General features: G+C 36.1%; 1 protein-coding gene across 4 annotated transcripts in view; it reads left to right on the top strand.

Moving 5' to 3' along the window:
* Positions 1–22,412, top strand: part of SEC23A (SEC23 homolog A, COPII component) — a 71,963-nt gene that overhangs the window by 22,279 nt on the left and 27,272 nt on the right. For all 4 annotated transcript variants that reach the window (XM_078053600.1, XM_078053601.1, XM_078053599.1 and 1 more), the window contains 8 exons: positions 2,495–2,574; positions 3,766–3,910; positions 6,066–6,224; positions 7,333–7,448; positions 10,796–10,919; positions 13,887–13,967; positions 15,744–15,833; positions 17,022–17,128. In XM_078053600.1, the coding sequence (XP_077909726.1) occupies positions 2,495–2,574; positions 3,766–3,910; positions 6,066–6,224; positions 7,333–7,448; positions 10,796–10,919; positions 13,887–13,967; positions 15,744–15,833; positions 17,022–17,128 (902 nt within the window). The remainder of the gene's footprint in view (positions 1–2,494; positions 2,575–3,765; positions 3,911–6,065; positions 6,225–7,332; positions 7,449–10,795; positions 10,920–13,886; positions 13,968–15,743; positions 15,834–17,021; positions 17,129–22,412) is intronic.

Genomic DNA, 22,412 nt, shown 5'->3' with positions numbered 1-22,412 from the left:
CAAGACTGTTCATGTAAGTATTTTGAAAAACTTTTTAAGTGATTCTGCTACAACCCCCAGTTAAGAATAGTTAGCCTAGAAGATGATAGGTAAGCCTCGTATAAAGCACACAGACATGAAGTCAGACTTCGGAGCATCCAGGTAGCCCAGAATGAAAAAGAAAAGATTTTGAGAATGATTTTAAATGATTCTAATTTGAAGCTTGGCAGACAGGATAGTGGTGCTACAGTTAATTGTGATAGAAAATAGTGGAGGAATTTGCAGCTTTGGATGGGGAGGATAATGAACAGTGAATAAGATCATGAATAAGATTTGAGGAAGTGAAGAAAATTAGAGTCTGCGTTCTTTCAAGAGGTTTGTTGAAGGTAAGGAAGGCAATAGTGTGGGAATTTGAGAGAGAGAACTGAGTTAACAGGTTTACTTTAGGAGGGACACTTGAATGTGTTTATACACAGGAGGGAAAGAGAGACTAAAGAGGGTGAGTGAAAACAAGAGTGAGGTGAGGTTTCAGAAGACATGGTAGGGAATAGAGGAGGATCATTTGTTTCTATGAGACAGGAGAGAAAGTGGGCAAGTTTTAGTCTTTCTGTGCCTTAATTTTTTTCATTTGTAGAAGAGAGGTAATAATAGTATCTACCTTATAGTGTGGTCATGAAAATTAAATGGTTTGTGCCTGTAAGTGTTTGCTGTTATTTTTAAAGTGTAAATTTATTTAAAGTTGTTTGTTACCTGTGATTGTAGAGTACATTTTACTTATATAATACATATGTACCACATAAAATACCTCCTTTTTTGTAGCAGGCAGTACATGCCTACAGACTAAATTTTCTTCTTCATTAAAATGTTTTTATTTTCCTTCTCTATCCATTTCATCGAAAAGAGCTTGGTCTTTGCTCCCCAAATAGTATTAAACTCTTCCAGTTGTGCAATCTTGGGTTGATCTCTTTGCTTGTTTTCTTATCCTCTGTGGAAAGGGATAAATCCCTATTTTACAAGCCTATTATTAGTAGTAAGTGAAATAATGTGAGAATACTCAGAATAGTGTAAACTGTTACAGGGCTTTGTGGCAAAACCTGCATTAATATCTTGCTTTGCCACTTAACTAGTTGTGTAACCTTGGCAAGTTATGTAGCCTTTCTGAGTGTCAGTTTTCATTTATAAAGCAGGGACTAAGAAATCTACTTCATTTTGTTGTGTGAAGAAAGAGTATATATAAAGAGTTTAGCACAGAATCTAACACATAGTAAGTTCTTAGTAAAAAGTTGTTTTTCCTGCTAGGAGTATAGGAAATACTGTAGGATTAGTTCAGTATTTTTTTCTTTCCAAATATTTAGACTTTCTGATTTTCTGTTACCTACTTTTACTCTATCACTTCATGACGAAGCATTTCTAAATTCAAGAAAACTTTAAGGGGCGCCTGGGTGGCTCAGTCGTTGAGCATCTGCCTTCGGCTCAGGTCGTGGTCCCGGGGTCCTGGGATCGAGCCCAGCATCGGGCTCCCTGCTCTGCAGGAAGCCTGCTTCTCCCTCTCCCACTCCCCCTGCTTGTGTTCCCTCTCTCGCTGTCTCTCTGTCAAATAAATAAATAAAATCTTTAAAGAAAAAAAAAAGAATAGTAAAATATTTTTATGTGTCTAGAGAGGAATTTTGTACACATTTAAAATTCAAAACAAAACTGGCAGTTTGGTTAGGCAGTAAGTCAAAAATTAAGAAATATAAACATACAAGGTATATGAACCTTATAACCCCTTTATTTATTTATTTATTTATTAAGATTTTAATTATTTGACAGAGACACACACACACAGCAAGAGAGGGAACACAAGCAGGGGAAGTGGGAGAGGGAGAAGCGGGCTCCCCGCCGAGCAGGGAGCCCGATGCGGAGCTCGATCCCAGGACCCTGGGATCACGACCCAAGCTGAAGGCAGGCTCTTAATGACTGAGCCACCCAGGCACCCCTTATAACCCCTTTTATATGATTCCATGTACCTCTCCTTTATAACATTTATTACAACTGCAATTTTATACTTTTTTTAGCTAATGATTTTTATTATCTGCTGTTTGTTTCACCAGATTTTAATTTCATAAGGTCAGGGACTGTGTATTTTTTTTTACCATTAGATGCGTGGCACATAGCAGATACTTGAAATATAGTTGCTCAAAGGGGTGGATGAATATAAGTTAAGAAATACAGACATTCAAGTTACACAGTAACTTTTTGACTATTAATTAGAAATGAAGTATTTCTGAGCTAGTACCCCTCTTTGCTTCTACAGCATCTTGTACTTTGCTCTCTTATGGTGATTATTTCATTGTATTGTTATAGTTTACCTGACCGTCTCCCCAACTGGACCTTTTGCTTTCTGAGGAAAGAGACTTTATGTTCTTTATTTTTATGTTCCTAATACCTAGCACAGCACCTTGCACATGGTAAGAGGTTGATACATCTTTGTAGGAGTAATTGAATGGATCTCACGGAAATCATCTCTTTACAGGAAATGCTCGGACTCTCTAAAGTACCCGTTACTCAAGCAACACGTGGTCCTCAGGTACAGCAGCCACCTCCTTCCAACAGGTAATAATTAAATATGGCTAAGAGAATTTTACAATTTGTGCAGCTCTTTTAAGCATCCCCCCCTTAACTTGAAAATAGACATTCAGTGATACTATGTTGTTAAATATTTTTAGGAATATAAATACATTGCATTAGTATACCTTCTAAAGAGCTGAGGCAGAATCATGTCACCAAAATGGTTGCTTTCTCATCATTGCAATGTTAAGGAGTGACTTAAGTTTTGATGTATTCCTGATCTTCTATTTTTAAGTTCATAAAAACTTTTGTGGTTGAAGGCAGCCAAGCAAAAATAGGGCCTCAGAACTTTTTCATTTTTCCTTCTTAGCCTTAGAGGTAGTTTCCCCCCCCCCCAAACTTACTAATCAGAGGTAGTATTAACTAAAATTGAGTCTCATAATTATTTCAGTAGCCTTAAAACTTAGACTGGTAAATAAAAGATGCAATCCTGAAGTAATACTTGGTGTGAATGTTTCCCTTATAGCAGTTGTACTCAGACTGTGGTTCTGGACCAGTAGATAGCATCACCTAGGAACTTGTCTGAAATGCAAATTCTTGGGCCCTACCCCAGACCTACTGAAACAAAGCTCTGCAGCCAGCAATCTGTTAAAATAAGCCCTCCCACCAATTCTGATGTACACAAAAGTTAGAGAACCATTGGTCTGCTATGTATTCAAGTTACTTTTTCTCGGTTTCTTTCTTTTTTTTTTTAAAGATTTTACTTATTTATGAGAGAAAGAATGAGCAGGTAAGCAGCAGGGAGGAGCAGAGGGAGAGGGAGAAGTAGGCTCCCAGCTCAGCAGGGAGCCCAATGTGGGACTCCATCTCAGGACCCCAGGATCATGATCTGAGCTGCAGGTAGATGCTTAACCAACTGCACCACCCAGGCGCCCCATACTTTTCTCTATTAGTAAACAGTTTGTTTCTTAAGCTCTTACCCACAAACATTTCTTTTTTTTTTTTTAAAGATTTTATTTATTTATCTGACAGAGACAGCGAGAGAGGGAACACAAGCAGGGGGAGTGGGAGAGGGAGAAGCAGGCTTCCCGCCAAGCAGGGAGCCTGATGCGGGGCTCAATCCCAGGATGCTGGGATTATGACCTGAGCCAAAGGCAGACGCTTAACGACTGAGCAACCCAGGCGCCCCACCCACAAACATTTATAAATGACTTTTTATTTAATATTGTTTTGCAGATTCTTACAGCCAGTACAGAAAATAGACATGAATCTCACAGATCTTCTGGGAGAACTGCAGCGAGACCCTTGGCCTGTACCACAGGGAAAGAGACCTTTGCGTTCCTCTGGAGTGGCACTTTCCATAGCTGTGGGACTACTTGAGGTAGTGACAATAGCTTTGTTTTAGAATGTAAATGTGTATGCGTGTGTGTGTGTGTATCAGTGATATGTACAAGATAATGTTGAGTGAAAAAATCAGGTCATTAGGACAGCAAGTATATAATTATATTTAAAGTTTGACTTGCAGTATATCCTTTTGTGTACAGAGAGGCCCCTGGAAGGGCGTTCATCCAAGTATTAGCAGTGGTAGGATAAGGGGAATTTTTCTTTTAAGTAGAATTGGAAAATTTTACACTACACATATCTTAAGCTTTATAATTAGAAAAGAGAGTTTTAAAAAACGCATTTTAAAAATGTGAAACGCTGTCAAATTTACAGAAAAGTTGTAAAGAACTTTATTCCTTTATTTATTTATTTACTTACTTATTTATTTGACACAGAGAGAGAGACAGGGAGAGAGGGAACACAAGCAGAGGCAACGGGAGAGGGAGAAGCAGGCTCCTGGCTGAGCCAGGAGCCTGATGTGGGGCTCCATCCCAGTACCCTGGGATCATGACCAGAGCCGAAGGCAGACGCTTAATGACCAAGCCACCCAGGCGCCCCAAGAACTTTTTTCCTCTTGAACTATTTAAGTTGCTGGTACATTCCCAACCCCTTGAATACTTGATTTGCATTTCCTATAAATCAGGATATTTTCTTACATAACCACAATACAATTATTAAAATCAGAGTATTAACAAGGATACATTACTACCACCTAATTTTCAGACCTCATTCAAGTTTTGCTGGTTATTTCAATAATTTCTTTTACTGAAAAGATTTAGTTCAGAGATGTATATTTAGTGGTATGTCTGTTTAGTCTCCTTCAGTCAGGAACAGTTCCTCAGCTTTTCTTTTACTTTCATGACCTTGATGCTTTAGAAGATTCAGGCCAGTTATCTCATAGACTCTTTCAAATTAGGTTTGTTTTGATGTGTCCTCACACTTAGATTCAGGTCTTGCATCATTGGCAGGAATATCACAAATAATGCTATTCTCATTACACCCTATCAGGTGGCCCATGATTTTCATTTGCCTCATTCAAGGTGATATAATCACCATGATCACTTACTAAGATTGTGTCTGCAGGTTTCTCCACTGTAGAATTACTCTTATTTCCCCTCCTTTTGTAATTAATAAACATTAGATGGTGAGGATCTTTGAATCCATGCAAATATCCCGTTCCTCATCAAACTTTCAATTTATTTATTTATTAATATCATTATGGAGTTTACATCTCCTTCTCTATGTGTATAGTTATTCTACTTTGTTCCATAATTAGAAAAATTTATGTAGTCGTATTAGAAATGCTTTTATTTGCAATTTCCATAGTTACTGGACAAAAATTCAGAGCACATTTTTCATATTATGTTATAGCTTCAGAAAAGAAATAAATGACATAACTTTTGTAATCCACTGTGTTTGGATTCCTCAAAATTTCTGGTGTACTGATAGCACTCTTATTTATTTATTTATTTAAAAAAATAATACCATTTTTTTCTCATATCGCTGATACGTTGGGAGAAAGGAGAAGTAGATTGGAGTACTCAGTCCATCATCTTGAACTAGAAACATATGCTTGTGTTTTAGACATAAAAATAAAAGATAAACAACGACAACAAAAAGACAGAAGATGCGCTCTATTCACTCTTTTCTACTTCTCCCAGTCTAGGATTAGCTAAGCAGGAGAAGCGTCCTTGTTTATAGGGATCAGGTTTATAGATTATTTTAAAGTTAGGAAAGTACTCTTATTTAGTATAGGATTTCAAAAGAGATTTATTCAAACAAATACCTTGTTTTTAAATTTCATTTTAAACATTTGGTTATTTCTTGGAAAATGTGTGTTTTCCTGTTTCTAGAAAGAATATATCAAAATTTACCTTTAGAAATGTGTATCCTTGGGGACGCCTGGGTGGCTCAGTCATTAAGCGTCTGCCTTCGGCTCAGGTCATGATTCCAGGGTCCTGGGATCGAGCCCCGCATCGGGCTCCCTGCTCGGCGGGAAGCCTGCTTCTCTCTCTCCCACTCCCCCTGCTTGTGTTCCTTCTCTCGCTTCATCTGTCTCTGTCAAATAAATAAATAAAATCTTTAAAAAAAAAGAAATGTGTATCCTTGTATTTTCCTTTAAACTCTTTTGACAAGTTACTTTTTTCTGACAGTGTACTTTTCCCAACACTGGTGCTCGTATCATGATGTTCATTGGCGGTCCAGCCACTCAGGGGCCTGGAATGGTGGTTGGAGATGAATTGAAGACACCTATAAGATCATGGCATGACATTGAAAAAGACAATGCCAAATATGTTAAAAAGGGAACTAAGGTAATTTTGGTTTTTAAGCCTTTTTGCTTTAGTAGACAAATTCATTTGATGGAAGAGGAAGAATACAAATACTTGATGATAAGAAATCTGATATTGTGAAGTCTGATATTGTAACTACTATTCAGAATTGGAGAAATAGTTTTTTTTTTTTCTTGGTAATTTTTCTGGTTTTAAATATTTAAAGGCTTAATAGCACCAATAGGTATCTCTTTAAAGGTATCTCTTTATTCCAGAGAGAAGTTCTGTGTGCTTTTTAAATATTCATTTAAAAGAATATCTTTCCTGCTTTGGAAAAATTTCTTGCATTTTCCAATTTTTTGTTTCCAAGAGGCTGTCTTGTAGATACATATATTGTTCATAGCAAGGATAGTCCATCATTTTCTTGTGAGTTGTTTTCTGTTCATGTTATTTCAATTTTATTTGGGTTCGCGGCAGTACATTCTCACTTTTGACTATTGACTCCCTTGAATTGGTTCTGCTGTTAATGTCCCTTTAAAAAAAAAAAAAAAAGATTCTCTGGAGTTCACAATTTTAGTTTAGTTGTGCTATATTATCTCTCATTTCTTTTTGGTAGTCATTATATATATTTAAAAGTGTAATTAATAACATAATTTTCATCACTATTACTGGATGCTTTTTTCCTGCTACCTAACTTCCCTTTTGAGTTTGGAATTTTTCTTAGAGCTTCAAAAAGTATTTTTTTATTTGTTTATCTAATAGCTTTTATTACTATTTTTCTATATTTGATGTTTTTGTTACCTGGATGTGGATTTACTCAGGAAAAACAGTTCTGTGTTGTTCTACTATGTTCATGTATGAAGAGCAAGATGTTTGATATGCCTTTTCTCCAAGGTTAGCTTCATTTAGGAGTATATTTAGAAAGAATGCTTTCAAAATGTGCAAGTGTCAGGCTTATAGAAGTTACTGTAAAAGGAGAAATTTTTTATTATAGAAAATTAAATTAGAACATAATCACATTTAAATTATTATGATTATTCTTTTAGTATTTTTTAGGTTATTTTGATCTCTTTATGGGAAAAATGATTTATAGGATGGTTACGTTTGCACATTACTTTGATTTGATTTGATTTAAAAAAATCTTTTATAGCATTTTGAAGCATTGGCTAATCGAGCTGCTACGACTGGTCATGTTATTGATATCTATGCATGTGCATTAGATCAGACAGGTCTCCTGGAGATGAAATGTTGTCCCAACCTTACTGGGTATGTATTTATAGTTTTTACAGTTTTTGCAATTATAGACTGATAATTACAGTTTACAAATATAAGCCAATAATGGCAGTTTAAGAAAAACAGTCGTCGCCCTACCGCTCCAGGACAACTGTTAACAGTTTTTGATACTCCTTTCAGTAAAGCTCACTTTAAATTTTTTCTAAAATTCAGTTATAAAGGCACAAGTTCTGTTTGAAAAGCTTGTCTTGATATCATGCATTCATTGTTTTATTATTGTAGTAGCTTTTTGAGATATAATTCGCACATGATAAAATTTCCCATTTAAAGCTTACAGTTTAATGTTTTGTTTTTGGTATATTCACAGGTCAAGTGACCATCACCAAATTTCGTTTTAGAACATTAACATTACCCCAGAAAGTAACTCTGTACCCATTAGCAGTCATTCCCCTTTCCTGCTTCCTTCTTCTCCCTCTCCCCGTCTCTCAGCCTAGACCACTAATCTACTCTCTGTCTATAGATTTGCCTGTTCTTGATCTTAGGGGGAAACCATTTCATTTTTCACCATTAAGTGTGATGTTAGCTGTGGGTTTTTGTAGATGCCTTTATCAGGTTGAAGAATTTTCTGTCCTTAGTTGAGATTTTTTTCATCATAGGGTGTTGGATTTGTAGCTGGAGTGGGGTGAGTGAGAAGGACAGATTGTGAGGGTCTTTTGACTATTGTAAGGGCTTTGGATTTTACTTTGAGTGAGATGGGAAGTCGTTGGAGAGTTTTCGGTGGAGGAGTGATATGGTCTGATGTAATGTTTTAAAGGGACCATCTGACATCAGTTGTCTACATAGAGTCTGTATAGGGATACAGGAATACGAAGTGGTGGCTGAGAAGTGGTTGGGTTTTGGGTGTATTTAGAAGGTAGAAGATTTTCTGATAGATTGGATCTGGGATTTGGGAAAACCAAAGGAAGTCTACTGGAAGGATTGCCCTTTATTGAAATGGGTAAGCCTGTGGAAAGAAGAGTATTTGGAGAGAAGACTAGGAGTTCAGTTCTGAACATGTGTGGTTTAAGATGCCATTTGACATCCATGAGGAGGTGTTGAGTAGGCAGTTGGATATTACAACATAGAGTGCAGGAGATAGGTTTGGGCTGGGGATAAAAATGTGGGAGCTGTCAGAATATTGGTGTGGTTTTTTTTTTTTTTAAATAGTGAAAATGGATGAGATTGTAAGATTTTGCAATTTAACACTGCAAAGGTCATCGGTGACCTTCCTAAGAGCAGTGAATGTTGACTTAAAGTGACCTAGAAGAAGAATAGGAAGGGGGGATTGGAAACAGCTGGTATAGATTACAACTTTTCAAACTTTCACATATGCAGATCAGCTGGGTATCTTGTTATAAAGTACAGGTTCTGGATTTACTGTGCATAGGATGGGACTTGGAATTCTGCTTTTCAGACAAGATCCTTGGTGATGCTAATGTTGCTGGGCCAAGGGCCACACTGAGTAGTAAGGGTATAGACAACTCTTTCATAGAGGTTTGCTGTAAAAGGGAACAGATAAGTGGGGTGGTGTAAGTTGTCTTTAATGTAGTATGCATTACCAGGTTTAGTGATCACATAGATCATCATAGATGACATGTTTGTAAAAGTAGAAAGTCTGAAAGAATTTATATGCTACTGTTGGAATTAATATGTTAAGTTGTCAAGACTTCTAGATCAAGGTTAGTGTACAAAATTCAACTATATTTGTATACTGGTGACAAACAGAAAACAACATTTACAAAAATATAGGGGCACCTGTGTGGCTCGGTCAATTAAGTGTCTGCCTTCGGCTTGGGTCATGATCCCAGGGTCCTGGGATCCGAGCCTCATGTCAGGCTCCCTGCTCAGAGGGGAGTCTGTTTCTCCCTCTCGATCTGCCTCTCCCCTAGCTTGCTCTCTCTCAACTAAATAAATAAAATCTTTAAAAAAAAGATATATAATAGCATCAGAGACAACATAAATCAAGAGTTTCACAGTATCAAAAATAAAATTACCATTAATTATGCCATATCAGGTTTATTTTTTTGCCTATTTTAATTTTTGATTGTATTTTGTTTAAAAGCTACCTAAAGGGGCGCCTGGGTGGCTCAGTCGGTTAAGCGGCTGCCTTCAGCTCAGGTCATGATCCCAGGGTCCTGGGATCAAGTCCCACATCGGGCTCCTTCCTCAGCGGGGAGCCTGCTTCTCCCTCTCCCTCTGCCTGCCACTCCACCTGCTTGTGCTCTCCCTCTCTCTATCTCTGTCAAATAAATAAAATCTTTAAAAATAAATAAATAAATAAATAAAAATAAAAGGTACCTAAAATATTTTAAAAATATGAGCAAATATATGTAAATATTTGTATGCATGTGAGTGTATGGGTGTATGTATCTCCTTTTTGTATGAGCAGCAGAAAATTCTACATAACTTTACCCACTTTGCATTTTCACTTATACCCTAGAAAGTGGTCTATAGCAGTATATTACCTCATTGGGTGGATGTGCCATATTTTATTGAACTAGTCTCTAATAGATGATCATCTGGATTGTTATCTGGATTGTTTCCAATCTTTTATTACTAGAAGTAGTGAATACCCTTGTGCATATATTCTGCTTTTTGTTTTTGTTTTCCAGAATATTTTTGGGATAGATTCCCAATAGTGGGTTGGCTAGATTAAAGAGAAAACACATAGGTAATTGTGTTAGATATTGTCAAATTCCCCTGCATTCAGGTCGCATCATTTTGCACTCCCATCTGTTTCCACAGCCTCATCAACAGAATATGTTGTCAAACTGTGAGTTTTGCTGATCTATTAGAATAAAATGGCATCTCAGAATTGTTTTTATTTGACCATTAATGTTTTTTTAAACTTAAAAAAAAGTAAAATAGGTATATGCTTACTGAAAAAAATCAAGCAGTACATAAGTGCTTAAAGTGAAAATGGTCCTTCAGTCTCCTTTTCTCATTCACTGGGTGTGATCCTGTTAAGTTTGATGTGATATACGCAGAGACAGTATATGCAAATATATACATACACAGGTATATATTTGTTTTTAAGATTACCATTTTGTACCTTTTGAATTTTGTAATGCGTGGCTGTATTGTCTATTTATAAAATAACGTTAGTAAATTACCAAGGACAAATGCAAATGTTAGGGGCACTCAGATACCCTCAGGATTGAGATAATTTGTGGGGTGAAGATAGTCTCATGTATTTGAGTTTTTAAAGTTAATAGTAATATAGCACATTTTGGAAAGTATCTTTAAAATTTGTTGGTAGTATTGAAAGGTAATTTACTTTTCTGGTTTTAACACATGGACCCAGTACTTGTGTCACATACATTATTTTTCTTTCCATGCAGAGGATACATGGTAATGGGTGACTCTTTCAACACTTCCTTATTCAAGCAGACTTTTCAAAGAGTCTTTACCAAAGATATGCATGGACAGTTTAAAATGGGCTTTGGTGGTACATTAGAAATAAAGGTAAGAGCCAAAATTTGACATGTATGGTATGTTATCAAGAGAAATTTATATGCTTGACCGTGATTTTAAAATATTATAAATCAATTAATCAGGGGCACCTGGGTGGCTCAGTCGTTAAGCGTCTGCCTTCAGCTCAGGTCATGATCCCAGCATCCTGGGATCGAGCCCCACATCGGCTTCCCTGCTCAGCAGGAAGCCTGCTTCTCCCTCTCCAGCTCCCCCTTCTTGTGTTCCCTCTCTCGCTGTCTCTCTCTGTCAAATAAATAAATAAAATCTTAAAAAAAAAGTCATTAATTAAATTCAATATAAGCTTTAAAAGTAGTGGTTGTTTTATATTGAAAACCAGAATTAGAGATTTTACCAGAAAAATGTGTCATCATTAAATGTACATGAAATATTACTTGAACATTTCCAAATAATTGTTAGAAAAGAAGATACTATATAGGTAAAATTTCATTTAACTCTTTTTAAGTGTGCTTTATCTTTTTAGTGTTGTGTTTGCTATTGTTAATGCTAGATTTTGTTAATTGTAGGAATTAGTTTCTAACTTAGGAGAAACCTGTTCTGTACCATTTGGATAATCAGTAATTGTTTTATGGTTGGTAGGTTGTCGATACTACTTTTTTTTTTTTTTAAGATTTTATTTATTTATTTGACAGAGAGAGAGAGATAGTGAGAGAGGGAACACAAGCAGGGGGAGTGGGAGAGGGAGAAGCAGGCTTCCTGCTGAGCAGGGAGCCCGATGCGGGGCTGGATCCCAGGACCCTGAGATTGTGACCTGAGCCGAAGGCAGTCGCTTAACTAACTGAGCCACCCAGGTGCCCCTGATATTACTCACTTCTATCATTCACTTCAAATTTGGATTTTAAAAATCTAAAGGGTTGGGGGCACCTGGGTGGCACAGTCGGTTGGGCATCCGACTCTTGGTTTCAGCTCAGGTGGTGGGATCGAGCCCTGCGTCGGGCTCAAGGCTCAGAGGGGAGTTTGCTTGAGATTCTCTCTCGCCATCTCCCTCTGTCTCTCCCCTCTCTGCTCTCTCTCTTTCTCTAAAATAAATAAATAAATCTTTAAACAAAACAAAAAACCCAAAGGCTTAGTGTTAGTTACAGGTGTATTACAAACATGTTGATTTTGAATTTCCATTAAATATTTCTTGTTAATCTTTTTATTTTATTGAATGCTTGCTCTACGTCCAGCATTAAGCAAGGAAATTATAGAGATCTCAAGGGATATATAAGGCACAGGTTTTCTTAAGAAGAAACTTAGCCTTGGGGTACCTGGTTGGCTCAGTCCATAGAGCATGCAGCTCTTGATCTCAGGGTCATGAATTCAAGCCGCACATTGGGCATGAAGCCTACTTTAAAAAAAAAAAAAAGGAACTTAGTTTTGAAAGAAAGATAAGATTAACACTTGTGATAGAGTGTAATAACATTATAAAAGTCATGTAAAGGTTTAGGGAAGAAACATGAATGTATGCAGGTTACAATTTATTCTTCATGATAAGTGGTTTTATAGTGACTTATAGTGGTTTTGAAAGATGGCAAAATTTAAGTTGGTTGAGGAGAACATATTTTAGTTAGGATCCCATGTGAGGAGAAGTAAAGAAGTGAGAATCAGCATGGTATATTTGGGGAAACTTCCCACTGAGAGTGAATGGTTTTTATTGCAGTGTAAGGGAAATAGTTTTAATAATGTGGTTGGTTGTAGTTTGGAGATGCATGTCTAGGCAGAAGAAGCCATTGTAAATTAATGAAGAACAGTGTTTCGGGTAAAATTTGTCTGACAATGGTATTCAGTTTGTCAGGAAAAAGAATCTCAAGAAAAGTGAATTAGGCTTTCTAATTTTTTTTTTTTTTTAAAGATTTTATATTTATTTATTTATTTGACAGAAAGAGCGAACACAAGCAGAGGGGAGTGGCAGAGGGAGAGGGAGAAGCAGGCTTCCTGCTGACAGGGAGCCCGATGTGGGACTGGATCCCAGAACCCTGGGATCATGATCTGAGCTAAAGGCAGACGCTCAACACACTGAGCCACCCAGGCGCCCCCTAATTTTTTTGATAGAAAGTAATAATAGCTTAAATTTTGGTGTCAGTAGAGATTGGAAAGAAACCAATCTTGGTGACAGATTTTCTAAGGGAGGAAAAACAGAAGATAGTGTTTAAGGCTTTGGATTAGGATGTATGAATTTTTTTTAAAATTTTAATCCAATTAACGTATAGTGTATTGTTAATTTCAGAGATCAGTTGCATGTAACACCTAGTGTTCATCACATCACGTGCCCTCCTTAATGCCCATTACCCAGTTACCCCATCCTCCCACACACCTCCCCTACAGCAACCCTCAATTTGTTTCCTATAGTTAAGAGTCTCTTATGGTTTGTCTCCCTCTCTGATTTCCCTTATTTTGTTTTTCCTTCCCTTCTCCTATAATAGGATGTATGAATTTTTGGTATGGTTTTATTTTGCATTGAGGGTGAGATTTCCAAATGGAGACCTCCTATGGGCAGTTGGAAATAGAGTATTAAAGTTAGGTCAGGACTAGATTTTATTTTATTTTTTATTTTATTTTTTTAAATTTTTTTAAAGTTATAGTGAGCTATATATATATTTTTTAAAGATTTTATTTATTTATTCATGAGAGACAGAGAGGCAGAGGGAGAAGCAGGCTGCCCACTGAGCAGGGAGCCCAATGCGGGACTAGATCCCAGGACCCCGGGATCATGACCTGAGCCAAAGGAAGACGCTTAACCATCTGAGCCACCCAGGCACCTAGGACTAGATTTTAAATTTGGGAGTTACCAACCTAGAAGTGCCCAGTGATTCATTATTTCTAACATTAGCATGTTTTCATTGACTTTTGAGTTTTAAATATGGAGAAAAAAATGTCTATTCTTATATACTTACAGTTGAATGTGTTTGAACTTATCTTTGACTACACTGAAGTTTTCACTGTATTCTTATTTTGCAGACCTCAAGGGAAATAAAGATTTCAGGAGCTATTGGACCCTGTGTGTCTCTCAATTCCAAAGGACCTTGTGTATCTGAAAATGTAAGTCACCTTTACTCTAAAAAGAAAATATAGTTAATTCGGGGCGCCTGGGTGGCTCAGTCGTTAAGCGTCTGCCTTCGGCTCAGGTCATGATCTCAGGGTCCTGGGATCGAGTCCCGCGTCGGGCTCCCCGCTCTGCGGGAAGCCTGCTTCTCCCTCTCCCACTCCCCCTGCTTGTGTTCCCTCTCTCGCTGTGTCTCTCTCTGTGAAATAAATAAATAAAATCTTTAAAAAAAAAAAAAAAAGAAAATATAGTTAATTCAAAGGGCAGACCAACAAGAGACCTGGAGTGGCAGCCTATAGCATTCCTTTCAAAATTATTGTGTGGGCTAAGTTTTCAGTAGAATGTGGTTCAGTTTCCATTGGTATAATCTATTTGTGGTCACTCCTTTTGCATACCCCTTTTAACATCTACCCCTAAATTTCAACCTTTTGTACTGTCACCAATCTCATTTTTTATGCCTAAGTTATTCCTTGCCCCAGCATGTCTAAAAAAACCCAAAAACTGATTTAGAAATTTGGAAACTTCTGAAAGTCAAATCTGAAATTTTTTTTGTTAGTAGGATTTCCAACAAAGCAACCAAATTAGCCAGATTTTAGTTTCAGTTCCTTTCTTTTTTGTTATCCCATCTAGTGGTCATATAATACACTTTAAAATGGTGGAATTATATAGCTGTAGAGAGGATGATGGGACAGATAACAAACTGAGTAATCCTCTCTAAAAATACAGAGTTTGGGGCACCTGGGTGGCTCAGTCATTAAGCGTCTGCCTTCAGCTCAGGTCATGATCCCAGGGTCCTGGGATCAAGCCCCACATCGGGCTCCCTGCTCAGCGGGAAGCCTGCTTCTCCCTTTCCCACTCCCCCTGCTTGTGTTCCCTCTCTCGCTGTGTCTCTCTCTGTCAAATAAATAAAATCTTAAAAAAAAATAAATAAATAAAAATACAGAGTTTAAAAATTAATTTTAAGCAGTTTGCATGGTAAAAATTCATATCTAAGAAGTGTTTTTGGGAATCAGACTGCTTACATTATGGAATTCTGATCTGGAGAACCTATATTCATATGTGCATATATTATGTGTTAAATCAATATCTCTTTACACAGATCAAATAGTTGGTTAGAAGAATAGTGTTGTAATTATGTCATTAAATGGTGTATTTTTTTTAATCATTAAATGACGTATACTTTTAGGGGTGCCTGGGTGGCTCAGTCGTTAAGCATCTGCCTTCAGCTTAGATAATGATCCCAGGGTCCTGGGATGGAGTCCCACATCGGGCTTCTTACTCATCGGGGAGCCTGCTTCTCCCTCTGCCTGCCACTCCCCCTGCTTGTGCTCTCTCTCTCTCTCTGTCAAATAAATAAATAAAAATCTTTAAAAATAAAAAAATAAATATGTATACTTTTAAAGTCTACAATATGAAGAACTTGTATCAATACTTAGCAAGAATTTGAATTATAATTCTATTGTGTAAGAATTGCTTAATTTTAATAACATTTATATGACTTTTAAAAATCTTAAGCTTTTAACATTCATTAAGTTAGTTAGAAATGTGAAACAGTTTTTCTTACTGCAGTTTTTTCCTCCCCTTTTTACCTTAATATATATTATAGTAATAGATTGGGGGTGCCTGGCTGGCTCAGTCAGTGGAGCATGCTACTGTTGATCCTGGGGTTGTGAGTTCGAGCCCCACCTTGGGTATAGAGATTACTTAAAAGCAAAATCTTTTAAAAAATTGTGTTCTCTAGCTTTCACACATGCTGTGTGTTATTTTTACAGGAAATAGGAACAGGTGGCACTTGTCAATGGAAGATATGTGGACTCAGCCCCACTACAACCTTAGCTATATATTTTGAGGTTGTCAATCAGGTATGACTTTTTGTATTAGAAGTACTCAATTTAGGCCATATATATTTCATATTTTTTTCCAGTAGTAATTATTACTTGAAGCTTAATCTGTTTTGGAATTTTTGTTTGTCATTTTCTGTTTCGCAAGACTAAACTCCTTGGTGAGAGGATAAACTATAATAGAAAGAGATGTTAGGGAAACCTGCAAATGCCTAACATTGGGCAACCCAGCTTTTTGTCTCAGTTTTCTTTTTATTTTTTCTGTCTTAATATAAAATTGAAGCATAAATAAGATCTTAAATTCTGTACTAGCTATGCATTTTTGTAATTAGGCATCGAGCTCCTCCTAGTTGCGACAAGGTATATAACAATATATGAAACCCCTACAAGAAAGTTTAATATATCAAAATTTATAGAAAATGATTGGAAGGTAAAGATTCTAATATTTGAAAAGTTTTTTTTCTGGTATAGGAGGAAGTTATATTAAAGAATGATATAATGTACAAATTAGTGACTTATATACCAGTAGTTAATTAGGCATAAAATGAACCACAAAATATTAATGGTCAGCTTTTCTAAGACAGGTACAGGAATTTTTTTGTTTATCCATCAAAATTTGTGGAAAAAATAGTGGCTCTTACTGACCAAATAAATAAATAAATAAAGCAAGAACGCTTATTGTCAAAGGTCATGAAGAAAGTTTCTCGTATTTACCACTTGCTATTTCTTTCTGAGGATCATTATTATAAATTACTCTTGGGCTCTTCTCATTAATAGTTTTCCATTAGTCATCTGTTCGTCATGTGATTATCTTCCTAAAAGTTCTGTTTTCATCTCATATACTGAGGGGAGAAGGACTTGTTCAGTTTCTCTTTATCCAGCTACTATTTGGCGAAATTGCTTTACTTAGGCCTTTGCTGTATCTGTTAATTTCTTTACACTTCTCTCTTCGTTTTGTTCTTTCACATCCCTCTGATTATATATTACTTGAAATTGATATCCTAGCTGGACTCACTTCTCTTATGCTTCATCATTTTTCCTCTTTCCCAGATACATTTCTCTTTTATGTGGCAAATCACAATTGTTTGGTATGCATTGGAAACAAACATCCTTCTAATCGATTTTAGAATGAATTTCATTAATGCTAGGGAAACTGTATGATAACACTGTAATAGGTTTTGCTTAGATTTTACTCTTGTTTTTATATAGCATAATGCTCCAATTCCTCAAGGAGGGCGTGGTGCAATCCAGTTTGTGACTCAGTATCAGCATTCAAGTGGGCAGAGACGCATCCGAGTGACCACCATCGCTAGGAAGTAAGTTGTATTTGTTAGAGATTTAATTTGCATATTAAAACTATTCTGGGTCATGTTTCCAAACTGGGTTTCTGTTTTGAGCAACATCTATAACTAGAAAGTGAACATTTATGACTAATAGCATTTTATTTCTTTCTAATCCAGCTTATTGGCTAAAATATTCATTGTTAGGAACTGTAAAGTAATTTAAAAAATGACTCCTAACACACATTCTTCAAAATATTCTTTTATTTACCATATTCCTCTGAGAGGAGAAAAACTAATAAACATTATCCTATAATAGGCAATATAATATGTATATACATATAACATAATAATAGCATTACTTTTCAATTGATGATAAAGTTCTTTTTTGTTGTTTGTTTGAAAGATTTTATTTATTTATTTGATAGAGAGAGAGCACAAGCAGGGGAGGTGGGAGAGGGAGAAGCAGGCTTCCCGCTGAGCAGGGAGCCCGATGCGGGGCTTGATCCCAGGACCCTGGGATCATGACCTGAGCCTAAAGTAGATGCTTAACGGACTGAGCCACCCAAGCGCTCCTGATGATAAAGTTCTTAGCTACTTTTATTATTATGTATTTTTTTCAGGTTTTTATTAGTCATTTAATTCATTTACCAAATCTTTATTCATTGTCTCATTTGTGGATTAAGTACTTTTGGGGCAGGCTATGGAATGCAAAGGACTTTAACATACTTGGTCTGCTATATGATGTGGAATAGACCAGTCCTCAAAACTCTGAAGTGAAGGGACAGTTGTTTTTTTCCTTCCAATTTTTTGGAGACTAATACTTTTATTAAATACGATAAAAATGAATTACTAGAAACTTAAAAAATTCAAAATACAAGTCCCTATTTTTATTATTAGATTTATTAGACAAAAAATTATTTTGTTAAATCGCTTAAAAATTTCTAAACATTTATTCTCAGTTTCTCTTCTTACCTCATGGCGAACTGGCACTGGGTTTGCATACCACACTTTGCATAGCACTGGCTGAGACCACAAAAGGTGAAAGTCTCTTAACAGTTAATATTATAAAGTATCATTTTATGTAACAAAGTCATGTCCTACATTTCTTGAGGTAGTTACAGTTTCCACAAGGGAGTATTAGGGCATACCAGATGCCCTTTCTTATTCGTATCTATATGACATATTTCCTGAATAAGGCAAAAGAGAGAGTTGATTAGTATAAACTTACCTGATTTAAGCATGGGCTAGAAAATGGACACAGAAGGCATCGGAGCTCTCATTTTATTGAACTGTATTTAAACTTCATTCCTGAAAACCATGAGGTTGTTTTGGTGAGTGATAGACATTAGCCTTATGCTTGAACTGAGTATTGGTTGGGTGGTCTATTGCTTAGCAAAGGATTGTACATAGATTTACTGTCCTGCTCTATTACCTTGCTTTGACTTAAAATCCTGGACCAATGTCAAGGGAATACATTACTCATTTGAACTAAAAATGCCAACCAACTGAGCATTCACCTGGATTTGTTCATATTTCAGATCAGGAACTTGGACATTTTGATTCTTGGCAAACATGTCAGTTTATTTATGCCCCCTCAACACTCATACATTCACACGTGTATGCGTGAGCACATGCATGTGCAACTTAAATTGGACATTCAAAACATTTACTTACAGAAACCACTGGACATACCAAGTTGAGGGATATTTTATAAAGCTACTGACTTAGACTTGTCAAAAATGTCTTGGAAGTCAAGCAAAGCATTAGTAACCAGTCCAGATTAAAGGAGACTGAAGAAATGTTATGACTAAAACCGATATGTGATTCTGGGTTAAATCCTGTGTCAGGAGAAATTTTGCTGTAGAGGACGCTATGGAGACAATTGGAGAAATTTGAATATGGTTTATATATAGGATAATGTTATATCAATGTTTAATTTCATGAATTTGATAATTAAGGCTATATAAGAATATAAGATGATTTTCTTGTTCTTAAGAGATACACATTGAAGTTTTCAAGGGAGAGGGTCATAATATCTCTAACTTAAGAAGTTTGGCAAAGGAAAAAGTACGTTTGTGTATGAAAGAAGTGAGAATGATAAAGCAAATGTGTTAAAATGCTAACAACTGATAAATCTAGATGATGGATATATAAGAGTTTATTCTAGTCATAGCTTTTTTTTTTTTTTTTTTTTAAGATTCATTTGTTTATTTGAGAGAAAGAGACAGAATGAGCAGGAGGGGCAGAGGGAGAGGGAGACTCTCAAGCAGACTCTGTGCTGAGTGTGGAGCTGGACGCAGGGCTCCATCTCACAATCCTGAGATCATGACCTGAGCCGAAACCAAGAGTTAAGATGCTTAACCAACCTCCCAGGCACCCCTCCAGTCATAGCTTTTATGTTTAAAATAACATTTTTGGGGGGGGGCGCCTGGGTGGCTCGTTTGTTGGGTGTCTGCCTTCGGCTCAGGTCGTGATCCCAGGGTCCTGGGATCGAGCCCCGCATCGGGCTCCCTGCTCCGTGGGAAGCCTGCTTCTCCCTCTACCAGTCCCTCTGCTTGTGTTCCCTCTCTCGCTGTCTCTCTCTGTCAAATAAATAAATAAAATCTTCAAAAAAAAAAAAAATAACTTTTTTTTTTTTTTAAAGATTTTATTTATTTATTTGAGAGAGTGAGCATGTACATGAGCAGGGGGAGGGGAAGAGAGAGAGAGAATCCTCAAGCAGACTTCCCACTTAGCTCAGAGCCCAACTCAGGGCCCAGTGCCAGGACCCTGAGATCATGACTTGAGCTGAAATCAAGAGCTGGCTGCTTAACTGATTGAGCCACCCAGGTTCCCCTGTTTAAAATATTCTTAAAGTGAAAAGTTTTTAAAAGTTAGGTAATAATCCAGTTAAGAAATGGGCAGAAGACATGACATGAATAGATATTTTTTCTAAAGAAGACATACAGATGACTAACAGACACATGAAAAGATGCTCAATATCACTCATCATCAGGGAAATACAAATCAAAACCACAATGAGATTATCACCTTACACCTGCCAGAATGGTTAAAATTAACGACACAGGAAACAACAAATGTTGGCGAGGATGTTGAGAAAGGGGAACCTTCTTAAACTGTTGGTGGGAATGCAAACGGGTATAGCCACTCTGGAAAACAGTATAGAGGTTCCTCAAAAAGTTAAAAATAAGACTGCTGTATGACCCAGCAATTGCACTACTAGGTATTTACCCAAAGGATACAAAAGTACTGATTCAAAGGGGCACATGCATCCCAGTGTTTATAGCAGCATTATCAACAATAGCCAAACTATTGAAAGAGCCCAAATGTCCATTGACTGATGAATGGATAAAGAAGAGGTGAAAAAAAAAAAAAAAAAAAAAAAAAAAAATATATATATATATATATATAAATATTTCATTGTTTTGGATGGTTGAATATCATCCAAAAGAATGAAATATTGCCATTTGCAATGATGTGGATAGAGCTAGAATGTATTATGCTAAATGAAATAAGTCAGAGAAAGACAAATACCATATGATTTCACTCACACGTGGAATTTAAGAAATGAAACAGATGAGCATGAAAAAAAGGCAAACCATAAACCAGACTCTTTTTTTTTTAAGTAGGTTCCATGGCAAGGCTTGAACTCATGACCCTGAGATCAAGACGTGAGCTGAAATCAAGAGTCTGATGTTTAACTGACTGAGCCACCCAGGCACCCCTAAAACACATTCTTAACTATAAAGTACAATAGGGTTGCTGGAGGAGAGGTGGGCAGGGAATGGGCTAGATGGGTGATGGGCATTAAGGAGGGCACTTGTTTTGTTTAGTACTGGGTGCTTGTGCTCTCTCTCTCTGCCAAATAAATAAATAAATCTTTAAAGAAAACCCATATATTTCTTTAAAAAAATAAAATAAGTTTGATTTGAAACTAGTTGTAAGAATTACAGTGAGATGGGGATATTGGAAATGCAGAAGACAGATTGAACCATGTGAGTAAACTCTTAAAACTTGATTTTAAGGGCACAATTTTTAAGTTATAACTAAATAAGTTTTAATTAGTAAATATGCATGTGTTTACTTGTCAGTGTAATTAAAATGTCACCTTTATGTTTCAGTTTGAAGCAAGTGAATATTATGGTCATCTAAGTTGGGAAAATATTGATTTTGATAATTTTATTTTGAGTTCTTTGAGTTTTTTAAATTAAAATTTAATACTTAAACTATTAGTATAACCACTCATTGTTTAAGTTACATTAAAAAACAATTTCAAAATTACTAGTTCTTATTCTTCTACTCATTCTCATTCTTTTCTGCCTCTTGTCTATTTCACTAGACTGAGCTACTTAACGGTTGTTAGTCGTCTGGAAAATATTAAAAAATTATCTATTTGAAAAAAATTAAAAATAGAGGAAGAAGGGAGAAGAATTTTTCAAAATGTTACTGTCTAAATTTTCTTGGGATTACTTCTTACATCTTTGAGTCATGCAAAAGTGGTGTAGCTTTTCAAAAGTCCTTAAGTATTGCCAGACTTGCTTAAAGTGAGGTACTTTAGAATTAGGATCAGCTGAAGTATTACAAAACTTTGTGAAACATTAAACTAACAAACAAAAACTCTCGCTGTGTCTACCCAGGATCAGTTTGACTTGATTGGATTTATAGAACATGTGAATTTAATAAATGATGGCTGTTTTATACATAATAGCAAATTAGTCCCTTAAACTAAAATTTTCACTTACTAACTTTTGATTAGTTGTAGTCAGTATATTAGCATAGAGAGAAAAGAATACAAAGAGACTTTAATTATATAATTTTTATCATTAATAATTGAATTAAAGACCAAATGAGAAAACATTTTTTGGTAATTTTGTTCATTTTCCAGGTTGGTAAATGAGAATTATTTAGGCTGGGGGGAAAACTTTTATTTTTGTTGTATTTTCATGTTTCTGCCTTTAGAAGATTGAAGAAATAAAATTTGAAAGTCTGATGCAGAGACTTGTGTATCTGTGTGCACATGCATACATACACATATACCTGTGCTGTTTTTTTACTTGTAAAAATCTTAATGTTTTAAGGAGTATGTTTGGAGATCTGTCTTTACAATTATTTTAGAGGACTTTATTAGGTTTGGATATATTTTTCTGAAAAATAATGCTATACTGAAACTGCTATTAGTGATTTTAAAAATGCTGGTTTTCTAGATAATGTTGGAATTTTCAAATATTGATGTAATTTTCTGCATCACTTTAATTTTAATCTGTGTGGTGGCCAACTGTGATACTGTGACTTGAGTAATTCAGCAGCATCTTTATGC

Source organism: Halichoerus grypus, chromosome 8 (genome assembly GCF_964656455.1).
Source record: "Halichoerus grypus chromosome 8, mHalGry1.hap1.1, whole genome shotgun sequence".
Classification (NCBI taxonomy): domain Eukaryota; kingdom Metazoa; phylum Chordata; class Mammalia; order Carnivora; family Phocidae; genus Halichoerus; species Halichoerus grypus.
The sequence above is the reverse complement of the archived record's forward strand: the minus strand, read 5'-3'. Positions and strand labels throughout refer to the sequence as shown.